Source organism: Geotrypetes seraphini, chromosome 2, assembly GCF_902459505.1.
Source record: "Geotrypetes seraphini chromosome 2, aGeoSer1.1, whole genome shotgun sequence".
NCBI lineage: Eukaryota > Metazoa > Chordata > Amphibia > Gymnophiona > Dermophiidae > Geotrypetes > Geotrypetes seraphini.
The window spans coordinates 362,871,179-362,895,972 of NC_047085.1; the positions used below are offsets into that span (position 1 = coordinate 362,871,179).

Sequence of the window (24,794 nt, forward strand, 5' to 3'; positions counted from 1 at the left end):
GGCAGATGTGAAGTGGAGCTCATTAGATCTTCTGAGGAGTTAATATTGCGTGAGTGAAATTTTACGCAGGATATTTTGAAGGAGATCTGGGAGGTCATAGGTAGCTAGTGCAGCTTATGGTAGTACTCTATTATTGAGTCATATTTCTTGAGTCTGAATATCAGTCTAATTGCAGTGTTTTGGATGAATTGTAGTCCATGTAGTTGTTTGCTGCTTAAGCCTGTGTACAGAGTTGCAATAGTCTAGTCTTCCCATTAGTGATATAACATTTTTTAAATACTGTATTTTTCGTTCCATAAGACGTGGATGGGTTGGTCGGTGGAAAAGTGGGTGTGTTATATAGAGTGAATACAATTTTTTAAACATCTTCCCCCCTGCCCCCGGTACCTATTTTAAATGCTGGTGGTCCAGCATGGTCTCGCCAGGAGCTTTCCACACTCCTGCTGGACGGCTGCCTCCTTAGTTGCTGAAGAGCAGCGAATAAGGCAGGAGCATGAGAACTGATGGCAGCCATTCACAGAGCAGCATGGGACCAGACAAGATGCGAAAATCTTGCACTCCTGCCATATTCACCGCTTTGCACCAACAAAGGAGGCAGCCGTCCAGCAGGAGCATGGAAAGCTCCTGGTGAGACCGCACTGGACCACCGGCATTTAAAAAAAGTTGCGGGGGGCTGCTGGCTGCCTACCACCAGACGCACCTATGTGTAGAGGAGGAAAAACCAAGAAAAAAAATTCTGAACCAAATTTTTTTTTCTTGGTTTTTCCTCCACTACATGTAGGTGCATCTTATAGACCGAAAAATACATTTCTACTAAACAGGAGATGCTGCTTCAGGCAGAATGACAGAAACCTCTATTTTCTCAGTAACACAGAGAAAAATCTGCTTTAGAAAATTCACTGTGACCAAAGAACTTATGTCCCAAATTTCTCATTAAACCTTCTAGTCGTGGGAGGGGGGCGCTAAGTTAATTGAAGAATGGTATTAGAAAGAGCAAAAAAACAGCGATGCTGAAGCATGTACTGGTGCCTAAATAAAATGCACATCGATCACCTACGTAGGTTCTTTAGGCTGTCGAATGGCAAAGTAGGCATGGCCAGTGCCTGAAGTGGCATTAAGTGGCCTAAAATGACATAGGTGCAATTCAAGCAAAGATAGGCGCCGGGAATGTAGGTCTGAAATGTACGTCCAGAAAAACCTGGCCTGCATTTCCGGCGCCTATCTTTCCCATAGGCATGATTCTGAAACTCACTGATGCGTGATTGACACAAAATTGGCGGCCGCTTTTAAGGTGGCTGCCAATATCAGCGCTGGTTACAGAATCAAGTACAAATTCTTCAAACAAATAGGTCTTTAGCTCTTTTTTTAAACTCTTAAAGTTAAATAGTTTATAGATCATAATAGGCAAAGTTTTCCATAGTTTTGCTGCTTGGTAAGCCCAGGTTGAATTAAAAATTCTGCTGTATTTTATCTTTTTAATTTCGGGAAAACAGAAGGTACGGTTATGCCTTAAATTCATAATTGATTTATAAGAGAACCTAAAACGTTGTGGAATGTAATCTGGTGTATCCCCAAAGCATGTTTTGAACAATACTTGCATTGCAACCCATATCCTCTTCTAGTGCACCCATAAATGCTATCTATGATGGTTTCCCTGCACCTAATGGTTGGATCTAGCAGCATGTAGTACTGTAGTACGGTAGTAATTGTGCAGGAGCTGACATTTCCTGTTCGTTTAGTGCACTGTACCTCTCCAGGGCCAGATGCCCTAAAGTTTTTCCTATTTAAAGGGTAAGTTTATAAAATTATGTTCATCTATAATCTTTTTTATATATGTGAAAAGCTTTTATAAAATTATGCAACTGCATATGCATATAAAAAGTACAACCACACAAAGTTTAAAGATCGGTAATTAGGTGTTCCTGCAGGTGGAATATGGGAGGAGCAGAGCTGGGTTTGTGTGGATGCCTTCAGCTATGTAAGTACACGTGTACCGTGAGAGTGCACTTTCCATCTATCTATTTAGGGAACAGATAGATGTAAACTTGTGCGCTTTAGATTGTGGGAGTTTATTTTGAGCCACATAGGTGCCCATGTTGCCTTTATGAATAGACTTAAAATAAACGCATTTACTTCTCCCTTGGAGGCTATAACAAAAGACTGCATAGAACCCACAGCCGTTGAACACTGCACCTAAAAGAGCAGCACGCGGCTTCACCCGAGAGCGCAACTACAGTTGAAAATAGTACGATGGCCAGCATATCGCCAGTGTGTTCTGTTTGTGCCTCTTCACGATCCGTATCGATCTTCCACGTTGGCGTTGTTTACGCATGCGCGGTGGCCAGAGTGCTGAGCGAGGGACCGGTTATCGGTGTTGCGGGGGTTGCTGGGTAGGCGGAAGCGGCTGCGGTGGAGCTCCTCTGAGAAACGTCAGTGGTGAGCGTGCAAGACAAGAGGCACCCGGTGCAGTATTCCCCCCTCCTCGCCCTACTTTTACGCAAAACAAGATGTTTAAGAAGCTAAAGCAGAAGATTTCAGAGCAAGAGCAGCAGCAACAGGTAATCGCAGGGCAATGGGATTCTTCTGACATCTTTCTCCTCACTCTTTCCCTCCACAAGATGTACCAGCGGCTTTGACAGCCCGTTGGATTTAGGTATTGAGGGAGGGGTTGCTATTTCTGCTTCCCTGCCTGTACTTAGAGTTGACATGGAACTCCAGGCTATAATTAGGATCAAGCCGGCCCTATCCTAATTTTGTCCCAGTGTATGCAGGGATATGTAGTTGATTTTTTTTTTTTTTTTTTTTGAGGGGGGGATACTTAGGATATGGAGCCAGGTGGCCATCCTTCTTAACCTTGCGGTAGTTATAGTACCTTGCTGTTTTCTGGTGTTAGAGTCATCTTGTCATGGTTCTAAATCAGCGCCAGATAGATGTTCTAGGTCAGGGGTCTCAAACCCTTTGCAGGGCCACGTTTTGTATTTGTAGGTACTTGGAGGGCCGCAGAAAAAAAATAGTTAATGTCTTATTAAAGAAATGACAATTTTGCATGAGGTAAAACTCATTATAGTTTATAAATCTTTCCTTAATTGCTTCTGATAGCTGAAAGCAGTGCAACATGTAGAAAGTGAAAAACTATCAAAGTATCAACTGCAAGAGATCAGGTACTATTTTGAGGCCCTCGGTATTATAAAGAATGATTGTTTATGGAAAACTTCTGCTTTAAGTGTCCAGTGGTTGTGTCCGCAACCGCCTTCAGCTCTCACTTCCAGCATGAGATTACGTACACACGCACAAGCTGCACTGCCTGCAGTGGTTACCTTACATTCTGGAATGTTGCCCGCCTCACTGCTGTAACCTCACGCAAGCACTTTCCTGCGTCAGTACGTGATTGTCCTCTCCACTCCACTTCATAATCAGGTACAGATGCAGGAAAATGCTTGTGTGAGGTTACAGGGCTTCAAAATAGTACCTGGTGGGCTGCGAGTTTGAGACCACTCTTCTAGGTAGACCTAGTTGGTTTTTTGTTTTTTTTCAGATAAGAGATCCCTGAAAGGTTAAGATGCCCTAGAGTTTCTGACTTGCTTACATGCTCTATTGCTAGTAAGAGGCATATACATGTTTCTGTATAGGTGCATGCAGGTGAATTTGGTAAAGTGGTACAGATACAGTCAGCTGTGCATCTTGCACATAATGTAAGAGAAAGATAATTATTTCACTCCCTTGGAGTTAATGTAACATTGCGCTCTGTTATAAAATTGCTAGGCATGCCCTTTATATGTTTCTAATAAATAGAGAACAGTAGCTTTATTTGAAGAACTCTGCATATTATTGGATTTTAGTGGCCAAGCATCATCTTCTTTCCATGTCATCTTTTTATATGTAGTGATTTGGTTTTGTACTTTGATGAACACCTAGAGAACAGTTTATCTTCATGTGGTTGATATGTTAGATTTAGATGCATAGTTGTAATTGATTGCCTCAGTTACTGCTAATGGAGATAGCGGTTAGACAGCACTTGTTCATTCCATGATTTGATTGGTCAGCTGAAACTGGGAATCAATTTAGATAACAAACGTTTGTACAGAGGTTTATTGCTACCAGGAGAAAGGTACTTGTACGGTGGAATTTGTCCCATATTTAATGGTTTACATTTTTATTAGATGCAGGTACTTTCTCTGCCCTTAAAGGGACAGTGAAGGGTTAAGTGACTTGCCCAGAGTTACAAGGAGCTGTACTGAGATTAGAACCTAGTTCCCCAGGTTCTCATCCTACTGCACTAACCATTATGCTGCTCCTAATGGTTTTCTAAAGATAAGAAGATGTAGTTAGTTTTGGCTATTTCATTGGAGTTATGATGCTCTAAAGTGGAAGATTCAGAGACATTGTTGTAAAATATTTTTTCATAGAAAGAGTGATAGATGTTTAGGAATGTCCTCCCAGAGGAGGTAATGAAGAGACTCCCCACCCCCTCCCAAAAAAACCACCCCAATTAGTGGAATTTCAAAAAGCATGTAAATTTACATGGTTAAAGAGCTATTTGGAAAGTGATACCAACACACACACAGAGGCAATGATCTGCAAGCAAGCAAAGCAGCAAACACCACGAAGCAGACCAACAAATACAGAAGTAGAAAATTTATTGAATCAAACAGTCCACTTGGCCACATTTTGCCTAAAAAGTCTGTGTCGGGGTAGAGCTGTTAATTCAGGCTTATAAATCAATTAAAATCATAAACATATATGAATAATTTAAATACTGTAACTATACAAATTGACATAAATCTTAAAAACAAATTATATCAGAAGTGTTAATGAAATCTGCAAATAAACAAGAAGCATAAAAGATAAATTATATAATAATGCAATCAATAAAAAAATGACCAAATTTTTACTGTATTACATGCAGAAAATCACATTCATAAGAATATAACTTGTGCATAGATGATGATAGTACAAACAATATCAGAATTGTAAATTGTTCCTAAATAGGTTTGTAATAGCAGAAAGACATAGCAGCAAAGAGAGCACACACCTCTAAGGGGAATTAAAAAGCACTTCCCTTAATACTAAAAGCATATGCAAACCAGCCTAGAACACCAACAATATTTTTTGTTATTAGTGGTATAACATATATTAAAACACATACACACATTAGCAGCTTCTAAATAAAAAAGTACTCACAATAACATCACTGTTGTTTCAGAGCAGCAACACTTCCACTTCACAAGGGGAAATTAGGAATCTACCATGCTGTAGAGTAGTACTAACTTATATGCCTCAAGCAGAGATCAAGGGTCACAGTAAAAACAAAACAACCCCCCCCCCCCCCAGATTAAAATGTTATAATTAGGTCACCAAGATCAGTAATATCTTAGAGGATAGTATGATCTTCACTACAAAAATGCTTCTATAGTTCTAAAATCACTATGGAATGTAGAAAACATCAATTTAAACCTCAATACAGCTAAGTCTACTGACATGGAATTGCTATATTTCAACAAAAAAACGCTTAAAAATAGCTGAAAAAACACTAAGGGATCCTTTTACAAAGGTGCGCTAGGGCCATAAAACGCGCTAAATTGTCACCCCCCGCTAGCCGCTACTGCCTCCTTTTTGAGCAGGCGGTAGATTTTCGGCTAGCATGCGCTAATCCGGTGCATGTGCTAAAACCGCTAGTGCTTTCTCTGCCCTTAAAGGGACAGTGAAGGGTTAAGTGACTTGCCCAGAGTTACAAGGAGCTGTACTGAGCTTAGAACCTAGTTCCCCAGGTTCTCATCCTACTGCACTAAAACTGTCTAAAAAAATATATGCATTCCAGCGGATATCTTGAATGCATTTCAATGACAAAAATGATGTTGTTGGAATGTGGAAGTGCTGTATTCAGTAGAACACCTCTCAAAGACAAACTGTAAATCCTGAACTTGCTCTAAAAGGCTAAAAGCTGGTCACTTATGAGTATTGGAGGTAGCCAAACAATTAGTGAATTTATTAATTCAAGAATAACTATAAATATATTATGGTGAAAAAATAAAAATATAATAGCCATATGCTTAAAAAGTTACAAAACATCAATAAATATAGCAAAACCAGTTCAAAATCAGTCACAATAACACATAAAATATAAATATAATGTTTAGTCTTGCGAGCTGTACTGCTTGTTTGTAGCCTCTTAACTACTTGTATTTTTTGTGACTTTTATGTTTTTATATTTAAGCCAGCCAAGGACCCTATAAGACGCTTGAGGAAGGCATTTTTATTTTGCCGAAACACAGCCTGTTTTGGGTCATTTTTATTGTATACATTATTTGGTTTCTATCTTGTGAGTCACTTGTGATTATATACCTACACCCTTTATGGATTGGGTTTTTTTATTATTGTTTTTAAGTTATTTGGATGCATATTAAATTACAAAGTAGTACATCTGATCTTGTGTTCCACAATTTTTTTTGTTGTTTTGTGGTCATTATATAGAAATGGTATCCTGTTTGGTGATTCCAGAAATACAGAAAAATCTGATTCTTGGTTCAAACCATTTGGTACCACAGTATCATATTTAACAAAGAACCTTTGTTTTTCCTGTAGTAAAAGTCCATCAGTATCTCCAAATCTTTAATGTGGTTTTATTTTATTTAATACAATGATCTCACAAGTCATCGAAATTATGTCGCTTGGCCAATATATGTTCCACAAGTAGTTTTTCCAGTGCATTTGTTTTCACAGCACTTCTGTATTCAGTGATTTTTATTTAATTTGGATTTATTATATCACTTTTAATTGCAATAGCAGTTTATTGAAAGCTCTCATGGTTTTCCCCAATACATATACAGTATGCTGCTATTTGTCCCTGTAAGCCAAACAACTCATTTGATTATTAGAGTAATGCCTTAATGTAATGTAATCACCGAAAACTGGATGTACAAAAAATCTTTGCTTTGAGATTAACATAGAAAATGTCCCAAAACAGTGTCTGTCCTCTGTGGCATAGGGAGCGCTGATGGTGAAAGCTTATCTTTTAAGTTCTTATATCGTATATCATTAATCCTCTATTGCCGCAGGTACGTTAGATTGTGAGCCCACTAGGACAGATAGGGAAAAATGCTTGAGTACCAGAAAATAAACCTCCATTGATAGGCAGTATATAAATAACAAATAAATAATGTCTTCTTGTGTTTGTCTTGTTGAAAAATGTTTAGCATTTCTTAAATATGTATGCATGTAATTTTGTAAATCGCATAGTTATTATGCGGTATATACATTTTTAAATAATAAATAAAATTGAAGGCTACCATTATACTCTTATCTGCAAAATATGAGAGAGACTGAACAATAAGCCAATACTTTGGGGTCCTTTTATCAAGCTGTGGTGGGGGTTTAACGCGCGTAATACCGCCTGCCGTGCTAGCCGCTAATGCCTGCATTGAGCAGGCGTTAGTTTTTTAGCCGGCCGCGGGGGTTAGCGCATGATGAAATGTCCGATGTGCTAACCCCGCTAGCGCGGCTTGATAAAAGGACCCCTTTGAGTATGTATATTATATCATAAGAAAAGTAGTTATAAAACAAAGTGCAGACTGTTCTATCCTGAGTCATCGTTGATTGAATAGTCAAAAGAGAACATAGGGCAATGAAACTATGATCATAGAAATAACACAAATAAATATTGTACATACATGAAAAGTTAAAACCAATAGGTATCATGAATAGCAATAGAACACCAAACTCCAACTAAAACATAAGTGAAATCACAAAAAAGCGTGGAAAGCCATCTAACTGATACTCAAATATAGTACAGTTAAAAACATAAATACCTAATCTTAAATCATGGGTGTCCAAATGGTCGATTTGCTATCAACCAGTAGATCGCAAAGGCAATGCGAGTCGATTGCGTTGCCTTTGAGATTTGTTCTTCCTGCCTCCCCGAGCCAGGCCTGGTGTGTACAAGCGCCAGACCCATAAGCCTTCACCTCCGACATCAGTTTTGATGTTAGAGAGGAAGTTCTGGGCCAGCCAATTGCTGCCTGGCTGGCCTGGAACTTCATCTCCGACGTCAGAATTGACGTCAGAGGTGAAGGCTTCTGGGTCCGGCGCTTGTATGCGCCTGGCCTGGCTCTGGGAGGCAGGAAGAAATCGGCGTGGTGGCTTGGGGGGGTGGGCAGGGAGAGAGAAAGAAACAGGGAAGTGGAGAAATCAGCGCGATGGCTTAGGGGGGGCAGGGGGAGAGAGAAAGACAGGCCGGTAGGGGAAGAAAGAAAGACAGAAATAAAGAGGGGGGCGGGGGAGAGAGAAAGAAAGAGGGGCAGAAAGAAATATTGGATTTACAGAAGAAGGAAGTGCAACTAGAGACTCATGAAATCACCAGACAAAAAGATAGGAAAAATGATTTTATTTTCAATTTAGGGCCTGTTTTACAAAGCTGCGCAGCAACAGCCCTGAAGCCCTTTAAATCTCTATGGGCTTCGGGGGCCGTTACCGCAGTGGCCCGCACTAAATGGCTTCATAAACGAGGCCGTTTTGAGAATTTATATCTGCTGTATATATTTTGCACTATGGCCCCCTTTTACTAAACCGCGATAGTAGTGGTTTTTAGCACAGGTGATCGAGGCAGACAGCGTGCCAGACTTTAAGAATAAATGGGATACCTATGTGGGATCCCTACGAGGGTCAAGATAAGGAAATTGGGTCATTAGGGCATAGACAGGGGGTGGGTAAGCAGAGTGGGCAGACTTGATGGGCTGTAGCCCTTTTCTGCCGTCATCTTCTATGTTTCTATGAGTGTTGGGAGCTGTGAGAGCATTCAGCACAGCTCCCTGCGCTAAAAACCACTATTGCGGTTTAGTAAAAGGGGAGAGGGTATATTTGTCTATTTTTGTATTTTGTTACTGAGGTGACATTGTATATTTTAGAGTCATCTGCCTTGATCTCTGAAAACCCCCCAAATACAAATGATAATTAACATTTTCTCTGCGTACAGTGTGCTTTGTGTTTTTAAAAATTTTATTGTTGGTAGATCATTTTGACTTGGTCATTTTAAAAGTAGCTCGCAAGCCAAAAAGCTCCAGACAGAAAATAAAACAAACTAAAATAAAACTAGAAAATAAAACTGAGAAACTGGAACTGGCTCCTCCGAACTGGCTCCGGTACATATGAGAGAGAATTGGTAAAGGCTGGAGAGTACATAAGAAAAAGCAAGTGGACTGGGTGAAGGCTTCAGGTAGATGAGAGCAAGAGAGAGGGACTGGTTAATGGCTGGGGTACTTGAAAACAGACAACTTGACCTTCATCCTGCTTTCGATCGGGAGTCAGTGTAGTTCTTTCAGTAGCAGGGTGGCACTCGTCAGCCTTGATTTTTCCAGCAGAAATCTCGCTGCTGAATTTGAATCTGCTTAATCATGTACTTTGGAATGTCTAGCAGGATCGTGTTACAGTAGTCAAAGATTGAGAGTACCAGGGTTGTTATTATGATGGATATTGCTTGGTGGATGAGGTAGGGTTTAAGTCCTCTGACCCAGTAGAGTGTGCCATATGCAATTTTTTTTCAGTGCACTTGATCTGTATTGTCATGTGTAGGTTTGAGTTTACTAGCCCTAGGCTTACATACTCCTAGATTTCTTACCCCCTCCATGGCTCTAGGACGACTCATCACTGGTGGGGTGGGGGAAGAAGGAGAGACATGATTCATTGCAGTTCATCATGGCCATCTTGGAGAGAGTATGATTCATCGCAGCCGATAAATCATCCCATTCCAGGAAGAACAGCTGTTCAAGCTAGCCAACCTAATGTGTGACTCATAGTGTAAGCAGTGATCTAGTGCTGCCCGTTTCACGATTCGAATCGATTCACCAATTCGAATCAGGTGAATCGATTCAATTAAAAAAAAAAAATCGGCCTCCTTATTCAATGGCCGACTCTTCCCCCATGCCCTCTTAAAGCAGGAGCTGCAGCGCTGCCTCTTGCTGGCCATCTGCTGCTGCTCCTGCTTGAGGGGGGAGGGTCGATCAAAAAGACCTCCTCCAGCTTGCCCGCTCTTGCCTCCCCCAGCTTCCCCGCTCTTACCTCCTTTATGCTAATAGGGCAGCTTGCAGGCTTGCTGGTGTTATAGCGATCCCTGCAGCAGCCCATGGTCCTCAGCGGCACGTTCTTTCTGCTATGTCCTGCCCCTGCTCTGACGTCAGGGGCAGGATCGCGGCAGAGAGAACATTACAGGGCTTCAAAGAAGGTTTGGATAGGTTCCTAGAGGACAAAGGGATTGAGGGGTACAGATAAGAATAGACGTGGGTTATAGGGATAGGAGTAGAGGTAGGTTATAGAAATAGTCAGGGACCACTGCTCAGGCAATGGGCCTGATGGGCTGCCGCGGGAGCGGACCGCTGGGCGAGATGGACCTCTGGTCTGCCTCAGCGGAGGCAACATTATGTTCACGGTGGGGAGGAGGAGAAAATGTTCCTTCGCGGCGGGGGGAGGGAGCAGGCCTTCGCGCGGGGAGGAAGAGAGAAAGTGCCTTCGTGGGGAGAACAGGTCTTCGTGGCGGGGAGTAGGCCTTCAGGGCAGGGAGATAGGCCTGTGCAGAGGGAGGAGGAAGAAGAGTTCCTTTGGTGGTGGGGAGGCAGGCCTGTGCAGAGGAAGGAGTAAGAGAGGGGACGGGAGATGCCGGACCTGGGGTGAAATGAAGGGAAGAGAGAGACCAAAAAGAGGGTGAGGAAAGCAGAGGAGTGGTGCTGGACTAATGGAGAGAGGGAGAGGGGGAGAGAAATGCAAGACCACAAGGGGAAGGGTACAACAGGGACAGATACTGCTCCAAAGTAGGTGGGCAAGGTGCAGGATGGCAGGAGAAAGCCTGTACCTGGGGAAGGGGATACAGGAGGTAAGGAAGAGAGAGAGAAGAAGCTGGATATGGGGAGAGATAAGATGCTGGGCATGGAGGGAGCATAGGAACAGGGACACAGAAGAGAGATGCTGGATGAAAGGGTAGATGAGAAAAGGAGAGATGGTGGATCTGTGGATGGTGGGGTCCATCGCTGTAGCTGCAGGGGGATAGAAATGAAAAAAAGGAAAGATGCCAGACCTCCTTGGGAGGAAAGGGAAACAGAAGGGGAGGACAGAGATGGAAGATGGATGGTTAGCACGGAGAAAGAAGAAAGGAGAGCCTGATCAGAAGACAACCAGACCAACAAGGGACCAACAAGATTTGAAAAATGACCAGACAACAAAAGGTAGGAAAAATAATTTTATTTTCTGTTTTGTGATTACAATATGTCAGATTTGAAATGTGTATCCTTCCAGAGCTGGTGTTGGACCGCAAATGTGAGCTAGGAATAGAGAGAGGAAAAGTATTTTTTGTTTGTTTATTTTGTTTACACCACAGGACCAGTGTGGGTAGGAGAGGGCAAAGAGGGTGAAGAGGCTATAAAATAAACCCACCAGGATGTTTAAAAAAAACCACCCAATTGGGCAGGAAAATCAAATTGAATCGAAAAATCGATTCATTAGGCTGAATCGAATCGAATTGAAATTTTTTTTTCCTGAATCAGGCAGCACCACAGTAATCTCATAGAACTCAATTCTATTTCAGTCACTACTCTCATTAGTGACATACTGAATTAATCTCCAGAAGAGTCAGATAACTGATATGTGTAATATGCAGGTCTGGTCTTATGATGCTGAACACTGTGCTTCAGTATACTCATCATAGGCTGGAAACGCTGACATGAGCTATAGGAAAGGCTCCGCAACCACTAATGGCTGAACTGACATTAAGAGTCAAGATGTGCTTTCTTGTGGATATTCTTAGCTAGCTCTCTAAATCAATGTACCCATCCCTCTTTGTCATGGTAAATATGCTTTCTGTAATCTGCAAAATGTATATGAAAATCTATCACATGTTTCTTTGTAAACTGTAAATGCAGTCTTGCTTCTCTACTTCTGTTAATCATACAATTGCATATCCACTATCTCTACAAACTGCCCTGTCTTCTAGAAATTTGCTTCAACACAAACTTGTTACCAGCAATTCATTAATTAAAGTGAGCCCTCCTGGAAGCCCTTATTTCTCCATTTAAAAAAGTGCTTGTGGGGCAAGCAGATCTGTTTTTACCTGTTCTTAACCCTACCATCTTATCCTTGGTGCTCACATAACTATGCCTCTCGTGCACAAACTCTCACTGGTAAGTCTACTTTACTAAGCCACTTCTCACCCTCATCCTTTGACACTAGTACCAAGGCAGTTTTGAACATGCCGTCACTATCTCACAAGCCCCACAAGTCTGACAAATCTCACCAATCTAGGCCTAAGAACCTCTTATATATCCAGGATAAATCTCATTCTCCACTAAGGAAGTGCCTGACCCACTCCTTCCCCTCACGCCCCCATTACTCCTGTTAACACCTCCTCTTCCTAATACTGATTTTTCCCAGTCTCTCTCTTCACCCCAAACCACTGAACCCCCCCCATCACTCACTTTTTGAATTCACTACCTCATCCTCCTTTCTGGTCCTCCACCTTCTCAGCTCTAAAGCTTCAGTACTTTTTCCCTCTCATTCAGCCATCCTGTGTACATCTCAACTGCAGTATTGCCCCCCCATGCCTCTCCCACACTCATCCATATTCTCTTACTCCTTCTCTTGCTCTCTGCTGGGGACATCAATCCCAATCCCAGTCTGTTCAATTAACCCTCACCCTACTCATGCAGGTGCCCTGTGGAATGTCTGCTCTGTCTCCAACAAGTTTGCTTTCATCCATGACCTCTTTATCTCCCAAACTCTCCACCTGCTGGCACTAACTGAGACCTGGATCTGCCCTGAAGACTCTGTTTTAGCTGCTGCCCTGTATCATGGAGGCTACCTTTGATCATGGAGGTGGTGTTGGGCTCTTACTCTCACCATTTTGTAGATAACAACCCCTTCTACTATCTCAATCTTACTGCTCTTGCTCCTATGAAGTCCATTTATCTATTCGCTCCTCTACTTCTCCGAGTAGCAGTCTCTACCAATACATTTAAGAAACTTCACACTATTGACCCTGGCACCCTCTCCACTGTCTCATCCCTCCCCTCAACTACTATGGCCACACAAGTCTGTCAATGAAGCTGTCTTCTCCTGTAACACCGTTCTGACCTCTGCTCTAGATATGTTTGCTCCTTCCATTTCACGTCCTGTAAGGCATACCAAATCCCAGCCCTGGCTGACCTTCAACATTTACTAACTGTGCTCCTGTGCTCAATCTGCTGAACGTCTTTGACTTAAACCCCACACGCATGCCAGCTTTCATATACAGGTAGTCATCAACTTACAACCTATCCAAGTTATGACTGTTCGACCTTAAGATGCGACTTACACTCTCCAAAGTCTCTCTATGCAGCATGATAACATACGCAGGGGTGTTGCCACGTGAGTTTATGCCTTGTTGTTTTGGCGATTTCATGCCCTGAAAATGACTACGAAGAGGAAATTGTCTCTGTCCACTCCTCAGCCTTCCAAAGAGGAAAGAAAGGCCATAGATCTAGACACCAAAATGATGATAATAAAACAGTATGAAGGAGGAAAAAAAGTGAATGCGATCGCATATGATATAAAGTTATCACGCTCTACTGTGTCGACTATTTTAAAGGACAAAAATAGAATTTGTGAAAGGTTCTGCACCTTTGCTGTCAACAGTAATTCCGAAGCAACATACTGGGCCCATCCACGAAATGGAGAAATTGTTAAACATTTGGATGGAAAATCAGATTCAAAAGCGGATGCCCTTAAGCCTCTTTACAGTACAGTCAAAGGCTAGAAGTCTGTTTGGGACTTTTAAGGAACGCGCTGGAGAAGACTACAGTCAAGAATTTGTGGCAAGTACTGGTTGGTTTAAGAGGTTTAAAAATAGATTCCAGTTGGATAATGTTCGTGTGACTGGAGAAGCAGCGAGTGCGGATGAGGAAGGAGCTAAAAGTTTGTTGATAGTTTAGAAGAAATAATCAAGGTGGAGGGTTACCTAGTAGAACAAATTTTTAATGTGGATGAAACAGGGTTATATTGGAAGCGGATGCCAGGACGCACTTACATCCACAAAGAAGTCAAAAGCTTGCTAGGATTTAAAGCACACAAGGATAGACTCACTCTACTGTTTGGAGGGAATATCAATGGGTTCAAGCTGAAGCCCTTATTCATTTACCATTCTGAAAACCCATGTGCCTTTAAGAATGTGAACAAGCACACTTTGCCAGTTTATTATAGATCAAGCCGTAATGCCTGGATGAACCAAGCTTTATTTGAGGATTGGTACAGTAATTGTTGTATTCCTCAAGTGCGTGAGTACTGTTTGGAGAGAGGAATCCCCTTCAAAATTTTACTGTTGCTTGATAATGTGCCTGGACATCCACATCACTTAGCTGATCTCTATCCCAATGTGAAAGTGTTATTTTTGCCCCCGAACACTACACCACTTATTCAACCGATGGACCAAGGGGCGATTGCTACTTTGAAGGCAAACTATCTCAGAACCACTTTCGCCCAAGCCATAGCTGCTATAGATGCCGACCCTGAACTATCACTACAGGACTATTGGAAACAGTATAACATTCTTAAGTGTATAAAAATTCTTGCTACTGCTTGGGACTCGGTGACGGAAAGGTGTATGGAAGAAGTATGTTAAGCGCTATGTGAATACCTTTGCTGGATTTAACAGTGAACAAGAACTTGATGAGATTCGTGAAGAAATAGTGAAACTGTCAAAAGACCTTTCATTGGAATGTGAAATAGAAGATGTTGAGGAGTCGCTAGACCGGGAATCAGGGGAACTTACGAATGAAGAGCTGATAGAATTAGAAAAAGAAAGAGTGATTTTTTTTGGGTAGTGTCACTGCACATACGAGTACATGCCAATTTCTGCATGGTGCTGTCAGATGAAACCAGTTCAGTCTTTGTATTTACACAGAGCTACTTGGACATACCATAGCTTGCCTCAAGATGACATTTTTTTCTTGAACAGAGTTGCATTTTGTAAGTTTTCATTGGTTGTGTGATAAATTTCCCATTAGTGTATTAGCTAGGTTTTTTTAAAAATTGTTTTCAAGTTTCCTTTGGTTTTTTTCATGCAGCCTAATGTAGGCCTTGTTGAGAAGAACCTTAGGCTCCTAGTTGGAATACTTATAGTCAAAAATGAATCTAGTACCTTAAATTAAATTCTTTAACATTAGGAGGTTTTTGTGCACTCGTAAGTTTTTTCTAAGGTAGTGTCAGATTTCCATCTTAACCAGTCTGTTCTGCCAACATTTATCCTTAAACCTCATGTCCATAAAGGTAAAAGTGCAGTTTGGAGAAAAGACATCCCAGAGAGGATATAATATAAGTTTGAGCTATTGGAATTGTTAAATAGAAAATGGTTGATTAACCTTTCAGGTAACAAAAAACAAGAGGAAATTCCATGAAACTAATGACCAGGGCTTCTGATGGAGCTGCTTTTCAAGATGGCTGCATGCTACTCGAGCTCCCTGAGCTTTCCCCCTCCTACCCAATTCACCCTTCATGAAGGTCACAGGCTTATTACAGTGGCTGGAGCTTACTGGAGGATTTACAAAGTGCTGCAAGGAGGTGATTTGAGCTGTTGCAGCTGGTTAGTGAGCAGTTTGCATCACTTTGACAGTGGCTTGACTCGCATGGGAGCCATCTGGAAGAGCACAGACATGTACTGGATAAGCAGGCGAAGACTTGGGGATAGATTGCAACTATTCTGCGCTCTGTGGGCATCTTTTTGTGGGGTTTTAGCAATGACAGTGTGTCTCAAACTTTTTTAGCTCTGGCACACTAAACGGAGCAAATGTTTTTCACGGCACATTTTAATCTTCTTCTTCTATATATATATAAAATCGGAGGTATGTATGTGTGTATGTATGTGTGTGTGTGTGTGTATGTGCCGCGATCACGCAAAAACGGCTTGACCGATTTGAACGAAACTTGGTATGCTGATCCCTCACTACCTGGGATAATATGTTCTGGGGGTCTCGTGGCCCACCTGCACACGTGGGCGGAGCTACAAACAGAAAATCAGATTTCACCCATTCATGTCAATGGAAAAAATGTAAAAAGCTGCCATTCTCACAGTAATTCAAAAACGGCTTGACCGATTTGAACGAAACTTGGTATGCAGATCCCTCACTACCTGGGGTGATATGTTCTGGGGGTCTCGCGGCCCACCTGCACACGTGGGCAGAGCTACAAACAGAAAATCAGATTTCACCCATTCATGTCAATGGAAAAAATGTAAAAAGCTGCCATTCTCACAGTAATTCAAAAACGGCTTGACCGATTTGAACGAAACTTGGTATGCAGATCCCTCACTACCTGGGGTGATATGTTCTGGAGGTCTCGTGGCCCACCTGCACACGTGGGCAGAGCTACAAACAGAAAATCTTATTTCACCCATTCATGTCAATGGATAAATAGTAAAAAGCTGCCATTCTCACCGTACTTCAAAAACGGCTTGACCGATTTCAACGAAACTTGGTATGCATATCCCTCACTACTTGGGGTGATATGTTCTGGGGGTCTCGCGGCCCACCTGCACACGTGGGCGGAGCTACAAACATAAAATCAGATTTCACCCATTCATGTCAATGGAAAAAATGTAAAAAGCTGCCATTCTCACAGTAATTCCAACTACCTGGGGTGATATGTTCTGGGAGTCTCTCGGCCCACCTGCACACGTGGGCGGAGCTACAAACAGAAAATCAGATTTCACCCATTCATGTCAATGGAATAAATGTAAACAGCTGCCATTCTCACAGTAAATCAAAAACGGCTTGACCGATTTGAACGAAACTTGGTATGCCGATCCCTCACTACCTGGGGTGATATGTTCTGGGGGTCTCGCGGCCCACCTGCACATGTGGGCGGAGCTACAAACAGAAAATCAGATTTCACTCATTCATGTCAATGGAAAAATTGTACACAGCTGCCATTCTCACAGTAAATAATAAACGGCTTGACCGATTTGATCGAAACTTGGTATGCAGATCCCTCACTACCTGGGGTGATATGTTCTGGGGGTCTCTTCACCCAAGAATTTATATGTTCTTGCTCCTGGAGGTGAAACTAAAAATGTTGTTTATAATCAAGTTTTGTGTTTGTTGTATTGTATTCATTTTGTCAAATATTTCGCATTATAATTTGATTATTGTACTTTTTATAAAGCTGTAAAAATATAATTTCATTCACCACTATAAAGTATCTTTATTTGAATCCATTTACTGTGTTATTGCTATAATTAAATACCTGTGTAATGCCGGGTCATCAGCTAGTTGAAATTATAAAGTTGCAAAACCAACAAAAAATTAAATTTGAGCGTTATTTAAAGTTCTTTAAGCTATGTATGGGTAATTGTAACAACGGTGAAATTAAAATAGATAGAATTTCTAATCAATGCAATGGATGAGCTTGTTTTCGAGTGCAAATTAACTCAAAACACAGCTCAAGAGTTGACAAGCAAACACGCATTTCATCATCCACCATTTGAAGTCGTTCTCTTTTTTGTCAATTTAATTTCTGTCGGAGCCGAAAATCCAAGTTCGCAAAGATAAGAAGATCCAAATGGTAACAAAGCCTTGATTACTTTGTTGCTCAAGTTAGGATAACTACTGCATTAAAAATAAAATTACTTGCTGTTAGTTTTCAAGGATCAATCACGTCAAAGAATGATGCAGTTGTATCCTTATGCATGATGCACATAACATTGCCAGACTCTTGCATATGCGACATACATGTCATCTATTCTTTTTTTCTAATTCTTTATTTGTTCAATTTTAATTGAATTATAACATATTTACATGCCTCAGGAAACAGAAAATTGCTATAACATACAAATTATAATACAAACATAAAATCATGAAAACATGTATCAAAATAGTCATATAGGTAGATCCCCTGTAAGTCCTCAAATAATAGGGGACTTACAGGGGAGAAAATGATTAGGAAAAAGAGGCACAACAAAATCAAGAAATAATACTAAACATTTAGCAGCATCTCAGATAGGACTAAGGGCTCCTTTTACGAAGGTGCGCTAGTGGTTTTAGCGCGTGCTGAAGATTAGCGCTCATTTACCCTGCGCTACACGAAAAATACTAACGCATGCTCTATGGAGGTGTTTGCATGTAGCGTGCGGGGCAATATAGTGTGCGCTAAGCGGGCGTGAAAACCGCTAGTGCACCTTCGTAAAAGGAGCCCTAAGTTTTAGAATTATACTTCCTTCTTCTTTAGGTTACTCCTAATTCTTCCCATGGATCCCTAACTTGGACCTGTATCTTGCGCTTATTTTCAAGAAGAGCCTATAATTGTTTGGGATCAAAGAAAAGATACCTATTTGATTCATACAGAATTAAGCATTTACAATGAAAACATAGGAAGAAATGAGCTCCCAGGGATAACACCTGAGGGCGTAACAACAAAAACTGCTTTCTTTTTTCCTGTGTATCTACACAATCATCAGGAAATACCCAAACTTTTCCACCCAAAAACAATTTTTCATTATTTCGAAAATACATCCTCGACACCCAGTCTTTATCAGACTCAAAAACAAATGTCACCAGGAGCACATGTCATCTATTCTAGCATGTAGTTATGAAGGGAATTTTAAAAAATAAAGTAAAATTCTGGAATTTCTCATGGCAAACCCATAATCTTTTCAGGGCACATCACTTTGCCATGGCACACAGTTTGAGAGACACTGAGCTATGGTATGCAGCCTGAGGAAGGTGAGGTTGCTGGCAGCAAGATTCGAGTGTGCTTCAGACACAGCCCACATAGCAAACACTATCCAATTTAGCCTGTAGTAAAGGCCACATACCCCATGTGGAGAAGTCCTGGTAAGATGCATGAATTCAACTTTCTTGAACCCAGTAAGCACAGCCCTATCTCACACAAGTGGATTAAGCATTGTTTGACAGAGGGAAGCTATGTATTCTCAACTTGTGGATTATATTTGAGCAGGGCAGGATTAACCAATAGGCCAAGTAGGCACGTGCCTAGGGCCCAAAATGGTCAGGGGGGCCCGATGAAGGAGGGCATCAACATTGTTTTTTCCAAATGGCGATGGGCCTCTCCAGCATCAGTCAGCAACGCAGGTCCCCCTGATCGGCAACACGGGCTCCACCCCGATCAGCAACACAGCCCCCCCCAGAAAGTAAGACAAGCAAGCAACGCGGATAACAAAGGCAACGGGAACTGTAACACTGCAAGCGGTGCTGCTTGTCCAAAGCTTCCCTCTGACACAGCTTCCTGTTTCTGCCTGGGTGCATGGTGGGGTGGGGCAGGGCAGGGGGCCCAGTGTACTTGTGTGCCTAGGGGCCCTCGACGAATTAATCCTGCCCTGCATTTGAGATCTATCCATATCTTTGAGGCAATCTCTGAAGAAAAAAAACAGGAGACATGGGGAGGCAGCTTTTGTTGTGTTTTCCTTTCTGCTCCTGGGAATTATGAAGTGGAACTCAAGACTGGCTTAGATGATCTCCTTAGCCTCTCTCTCTTATCTGTCTGGTTGCTCACTGAAGTGCAGCAGCTCTGATTTCTAAAAAGAACACTGGAGATATATTTATAGCATATTCACTAGTTCTGCCCTGCAAATTTGCCTGCTGAGGTATTCCATCTAAAAATAAGTTTGAGTGCATAACATTTATTCAGCAAGCTCTGATCTTGTACTGCTCTTAGGTTTTTAGGACAAAGTAATAGTAGAAAACATCTGGCAGATAGGCCCAGACCAATGAAATCTAAGTTGGCTGCTTCAACTTCCTCTTTCTCCTCCATTAGAGACAGTGCTGATTATGTGGCAGAAAACTTTAGATCGAGAGATCAGTTGGTAGAGAGAACATCATGATCTCCCTTGTAGGAAAACAACATTTCTCTTATGGCAAAGATGGATGAGAATATACGAGACTTGGTTCTTGCAGAAATTAGAGTATCTATATCCAAATTAGCCAACTCCATAGTGATTAGCTTGGAAGAGAGATTAGAGTCCATCGTATTCCGAGTTGACACCATAAGGAAAATTGCTGGAGTTAGAGGAGCAGCAAAGGATAAGGCTGACATTTGCTCAGAAGAGCATGGTTCAGAACAATGTATCTTTAAATGATATCGCCATAATAGAAAAGATAGGGCATCCCAATAATAAGGTTGCAATAGAGACCACAGTAGACCAGGTGTCCTTAAATTCAGAGCAGGCTGATTTTAAAGACTGTAAATTATCCATGACATTTGCTGAGCAAGTTGTAAATAGGAATGACAAACATTGTTTGAAATGTCTGTATGCAAATACCAGAAGCCTCAGAAACAAGATGAGAAAGTTAAATATATTGCATTAAATGAACTTGGTGGAAGGAAGATAACCAGTGGGACAATGTGAGTCAGAGAAACTGAAACAAATCTCTGTAACCCTGGAAGATGTAACTCACTAATCTACTACATTTTTTTCAAAGGGATAAGCGGTAATATCTATTCAGTAAAACGAAGTGTGGGAATTGAATATTTTGTGTTAGGATTGAGCGCTGGACGTTGATTAATGTTTTCATTGTCTATGTGTGAGATGTTATATTATTATGTAAGTATTTGCTGTGCCCTACTTTGTATAAAGTGGGATATAAATGAAATACCACATTTTTCGCTCCATAAGACGCACCGGCCCATAAGACCCACCCTAGATTTAGAGTAGGAAAACAAGAAAAAAAACATTCTGAACCAAATTGTGCACCCAACTCCACACAAAGTGTAGAACCAGATATGATGGATCGTCTATCCCACCCATCTCAACACTCTACTTCTTATGTGACCAGAACTTTGGCGGAGGGATCCATTCTGGGTATAGAGCCTGCTAAGTTAGATCACCTTGTGTAATTTTTCAGAAGGCATCCATTGGTGTGAAGCAGGGGTGTTAAATGTCGGTCTGCGAGGGCTGCAAAATGTTGGTCCTCGAGGGCTGCAATCCAGTCAGGTTTTCAGGATTTTCCCATTGAATATGCATGAGATCTATTAGCATACAGTGAAAGCAGTGCATTCAAATAGATTTCATGCATATTCATTGGGGAAATCCTAAAACCTGACTGGATTGCGGCCCTCAAGGACTGACATTTGACACCCCTGGTGTAGAGTCTTTAAATCTTTTTTTTTCCTTGACTGTTTCTTCTACATTCTCTGCTCTGACCTTGAAGATGGAGAATACTATATCAGACGGCTCACTGAAGATGTTCCCTGAGCAAGATCACCAAGTTCTTCAACACGGAATATCTCCCACTGTACCATTAATGCTAATACAGGATATAGTCACCATATTTGCAATATTTTACCCTACTGTCCATTTGCTGATATTGTAAGGACAACTGTCAACATCATCCTTCATCTCCCTCTACTTCTTTCTTCTAAAGAACTTGGAGGATTGGGAGTGGCTATAGGAGAGGAAGAGGCTACTACACATCCTATTTAGGATGCTTTTCATTTCTGGCTTTCTTTGCCTTCACTTAAGTCTACCTTTTAAAATTTTAGACCTGTTTTTGAACCTTTCCTCACCCATTCTAGACTCTGAAGAGTTCCCTACTGGCTAGTACCCTGGACTGTGAACAAGTTCCCACTCATATCTTTTCAAATCCAAGATGGATCTCTTCAACTTCAATTTTTTTACAATTGGTATTGTTCCAGTACATATGCTGGGATGCACCTTTGTATATTTCGCTCTTCCTGTTCTACTGCTATGGAGCCATGCATTCAGTGGCATAGTGCTCTGGGCCTTCGGCAGGCTGCTCACCACCCTTGGGTTTGGGGTTCAACTCCTAGTACAGCTCCTTTTGATTCTGAGTCAGTTACTTCACATTGTGCTTTCTTTCTTACTCTTAAAAAAAATAAAAGAGAGAATGGTGGATACATGGAACGCGCTTCCAGAGGCTGTTGTAGACAAGAAAACATTAAATGGTTTCAAAGAAGGTTTGGATAGATTCCTAGAAGAAAAAGGGATTGAAGGGTATAGATAGGTATAGACCACTACTCAGGCAATGGGCCTGATGGGCTGCCGCGGGAGCGGACCGCTGGGCGAGATGGACCTCTGGTCTGCCTCAGCGGAGGCAACTTCTTATGTTCTTATGTTCTTAAGCTTAAGGCCCCACCACCCTGAGTGCATCCAATTATGTCTGACCAGGGTCGAGCCTGATTGGTCCTTAAAATACCACTAGGGAATTCCAAGCTAAAGGAGAACAGTCTCCAAGAGACAAGAAAGTATGTTTGAACCATCTCTCAGTGATCATGTGCAGTGACTGCTCCTGATTCAACTCCCACTTCACCTTTATTCTCGGTTGGAAGTTCTTAACCCACTGAGGATTATTAATGTCAGTCAGTTCCTATCCATTCTTCTCTGTAGCTCACAAAAAACAATAGAACTTACCTCCTGGCTACATTCAGGAGTATATAAAATCCCCTCCACCTATAATTTTGTGGCTCATTGCGTCCTCTTCTACCAAGTCGCTTTCCACATTATTTTATATTTTTTATAAAACCATTTTTTCTTTGTTTCAGGGGTTAGAGACAGATTTCCCCCACCTCTAAAATCACTGTTTTTAGTTTCGGAGTAGCTTTCCTGGGTTGTTTTTGGCACTAAAATAACTGCCTCTGTGGTCATCTTGGATTTCCTAATTTGAATTTTAAAAGCCTCCATCTGTCTCAAAACACCTCATTTTCACTTAAAAACAGATCGGATGGACTCCTCAGGTCAAGATCCTTCAGATTCATGCTCCATTTGTGGTGGATGGCAGACTGAGGAGCATCCTTGTTTCACGTGCCATGCAGTATGTGAGGAGGAAGCGGGAGTCGATACTTCCTTAGTGGGATGTATTGCCCAGTCATTTTAAGGAGCAAGGAAAAAGTCCATCTTTGACCCTTGGTGCAGCACAAGTGCATCCCCAGTGAAGCACAGCTGCGCTAAGGTGGGAAAAGCCCAGGGAGGGGCTAAAGGGTGTTTCAGTCCCCTAAAAACACAGATTTGGAGGGGCCAATTACCATTCGTCCTCAGGATCCTGCTCTGTCCCAACCCTGAAGAAACAGTTATGATGCCAAGCCTCCTCGCATCAGAGGGAGATTATCGGTTTATTGGAGGGCGCGGGCAGAGATCACTACAGATTGCTAGGTACTAGATATATTACGGGAAGGGCACAAGCTCCAGTTCTTTCATCCCCTCCCGGATCTTTTTACAGACTCCCCCTGCAGGTAGGTCAGAAAAAAATGGTCAAAGTCAGAGCGACAGAGCACAGACTGCTGACTAGAAGCCATAGAGCTCGTAGCAGAGGCTCAGGCTCAGTTAGATACTCAATATACTTCATCATGCCCAAAAGAGGTCCTGAAGACTGGAGGCTGATTCTAGACCTCAAGGCGATGAATGCAGCCCTCAAGATAGCTCATTTCCGCATGGAGATGGTGAGATTGGTGATTGCGTCAGTGGCACCAGGGGAGTTCCTTATCTCCCTGGATTTGACAGAAGCCTATCTGCACATTCCCATCTTTCCGGACCACAGGAAGTATTTATGATTCCATGTGTTGGAGCAACATTTTCAGTTTGCAACTTTGGCCTTCAGGATAAACATAGAAACTTGATGGCAGATAAAGGTCAAATGGCCCATCCAGTCTGCCCATCCGCAGTAACCATTATCTCTTCCTCTCTCTAAGAGATCCCACGTGCCTATCCTACGCTTTTTTGAATTCAGACAGTCTTTCCCTCTACCACCTCTTCTGTGAGACTGTTCCATGCACCTACCACCTTTTCTGTAAAAAAGTATTTCTTTAGATGACTCCTGAGCCTTTCATCTCTTAACTTCATCCTATGCCCTTTCATTTCATAGCTCCTTTCAAATGAAAAAGACTTGACTCATGCTCATTTGCACCATGTAGGTATTTAAATGTCTCTATCATATCTCTCACCTCCTGCCTTTCCTCCAAAGTATATATATATATATTGAAATCTTTTAAGTCTAGCCCCATATACCTTATAACGAATACTACGCACCATTTTAGTAGTCTTCCACTGTACCGACCCCATCTTTTTTATATCTTTTTGAAGGTGCGGTCTCCAGAATTGCACACAATATTCTAAATGAGGTCTCACCAGAGTCTTATACAGGGGCATCAATACCTCCTTTTTCCTACTGGCCATACCTCTCCCTATGCACCTTAGCATCCTTCTAGGTGTAGATCTTTGGATGTGTGCAGACTTTTACTGCAGTATTTAGAAGTTACGAACAAATTTAGATTGTCAGATCATCTGTTTGTGCTGGCGGGAGCTGCCCGTAAAGGTTGGCCAGCATCGAAAGTCACTATTTCCAGGTGGATCCTAATGGCCATTTAATTTGCCTGTATCTGCAGTGTTAAATGTCTACCTATTTCTGTGAAGGCACATTCCATGTGCTTCCTTGTGACTCTTCTGCACTTTCCCCAGAAGAGTTCTATAGAGCTGCAACTTGGTCTTCTCTGCATTCGTTTACAAAGTTTTACAGAGTAGATGTGGCGGCCAAGCAGGATTCCACATTTGGATCCTCGATTCTGATGGCAGGCTCATCTGTTCCACCCTAATCTTTAGGGACTGCTCTGTTAAGTCCCAAAGGTTCAGGAATGTAGTGTATGTTGTACTAGAACAGTGTATCTCAAACTGTGTGCCAAGGCACACTAATGTTCCTCCTGAGATTCCAAGTGTGCCGCAGCACACTGAGGAGGAAGAGAGGTGCCTGCCAGCTGACTTTCCTATGCAGTACAGTGCCAGCACTGCTCGATTCACTGAAGGCCTGCATGTTTCTCCCTTTGCTCTA

The 24,794-nt window shown here is 41.9% G+C and overlaps 1 protein-coding gene across 6 annotated transcripts in view; it reads left to right on the top strand.

The window, feature by feature from the left end:
- Positions 1 to 2,340: 2,340 nt before the first annotated feature.
- Positions 2,341 to 24,794, top strand: part of GOLGA4 (golgin A4) — a 318,629-nt gene continuing 296,175 nt past the window's right edge. For 3 of the 6 annotated variants that reach the window (XM_033930553.1, XM_033930556.1, XM_033930554.1), the window contains exon 1: positions 2,343 to 2,558. In XM_033930553.1, the coding sequence (XP_033786444.1) occupies positions 2,508 to 2,558 (51 nt within the window). In that variant the 5' untranslated portion in view covers positions 2,343 to 2,507. Of the gene's footprint in view, positions 2,559 to 24,794 lie in introns of all 6 variants that reach the window. The other 3 variants (XM_033930559.1, XM_033930558.1, XM_033930557.1) reach the window with 2 other exon arrangements.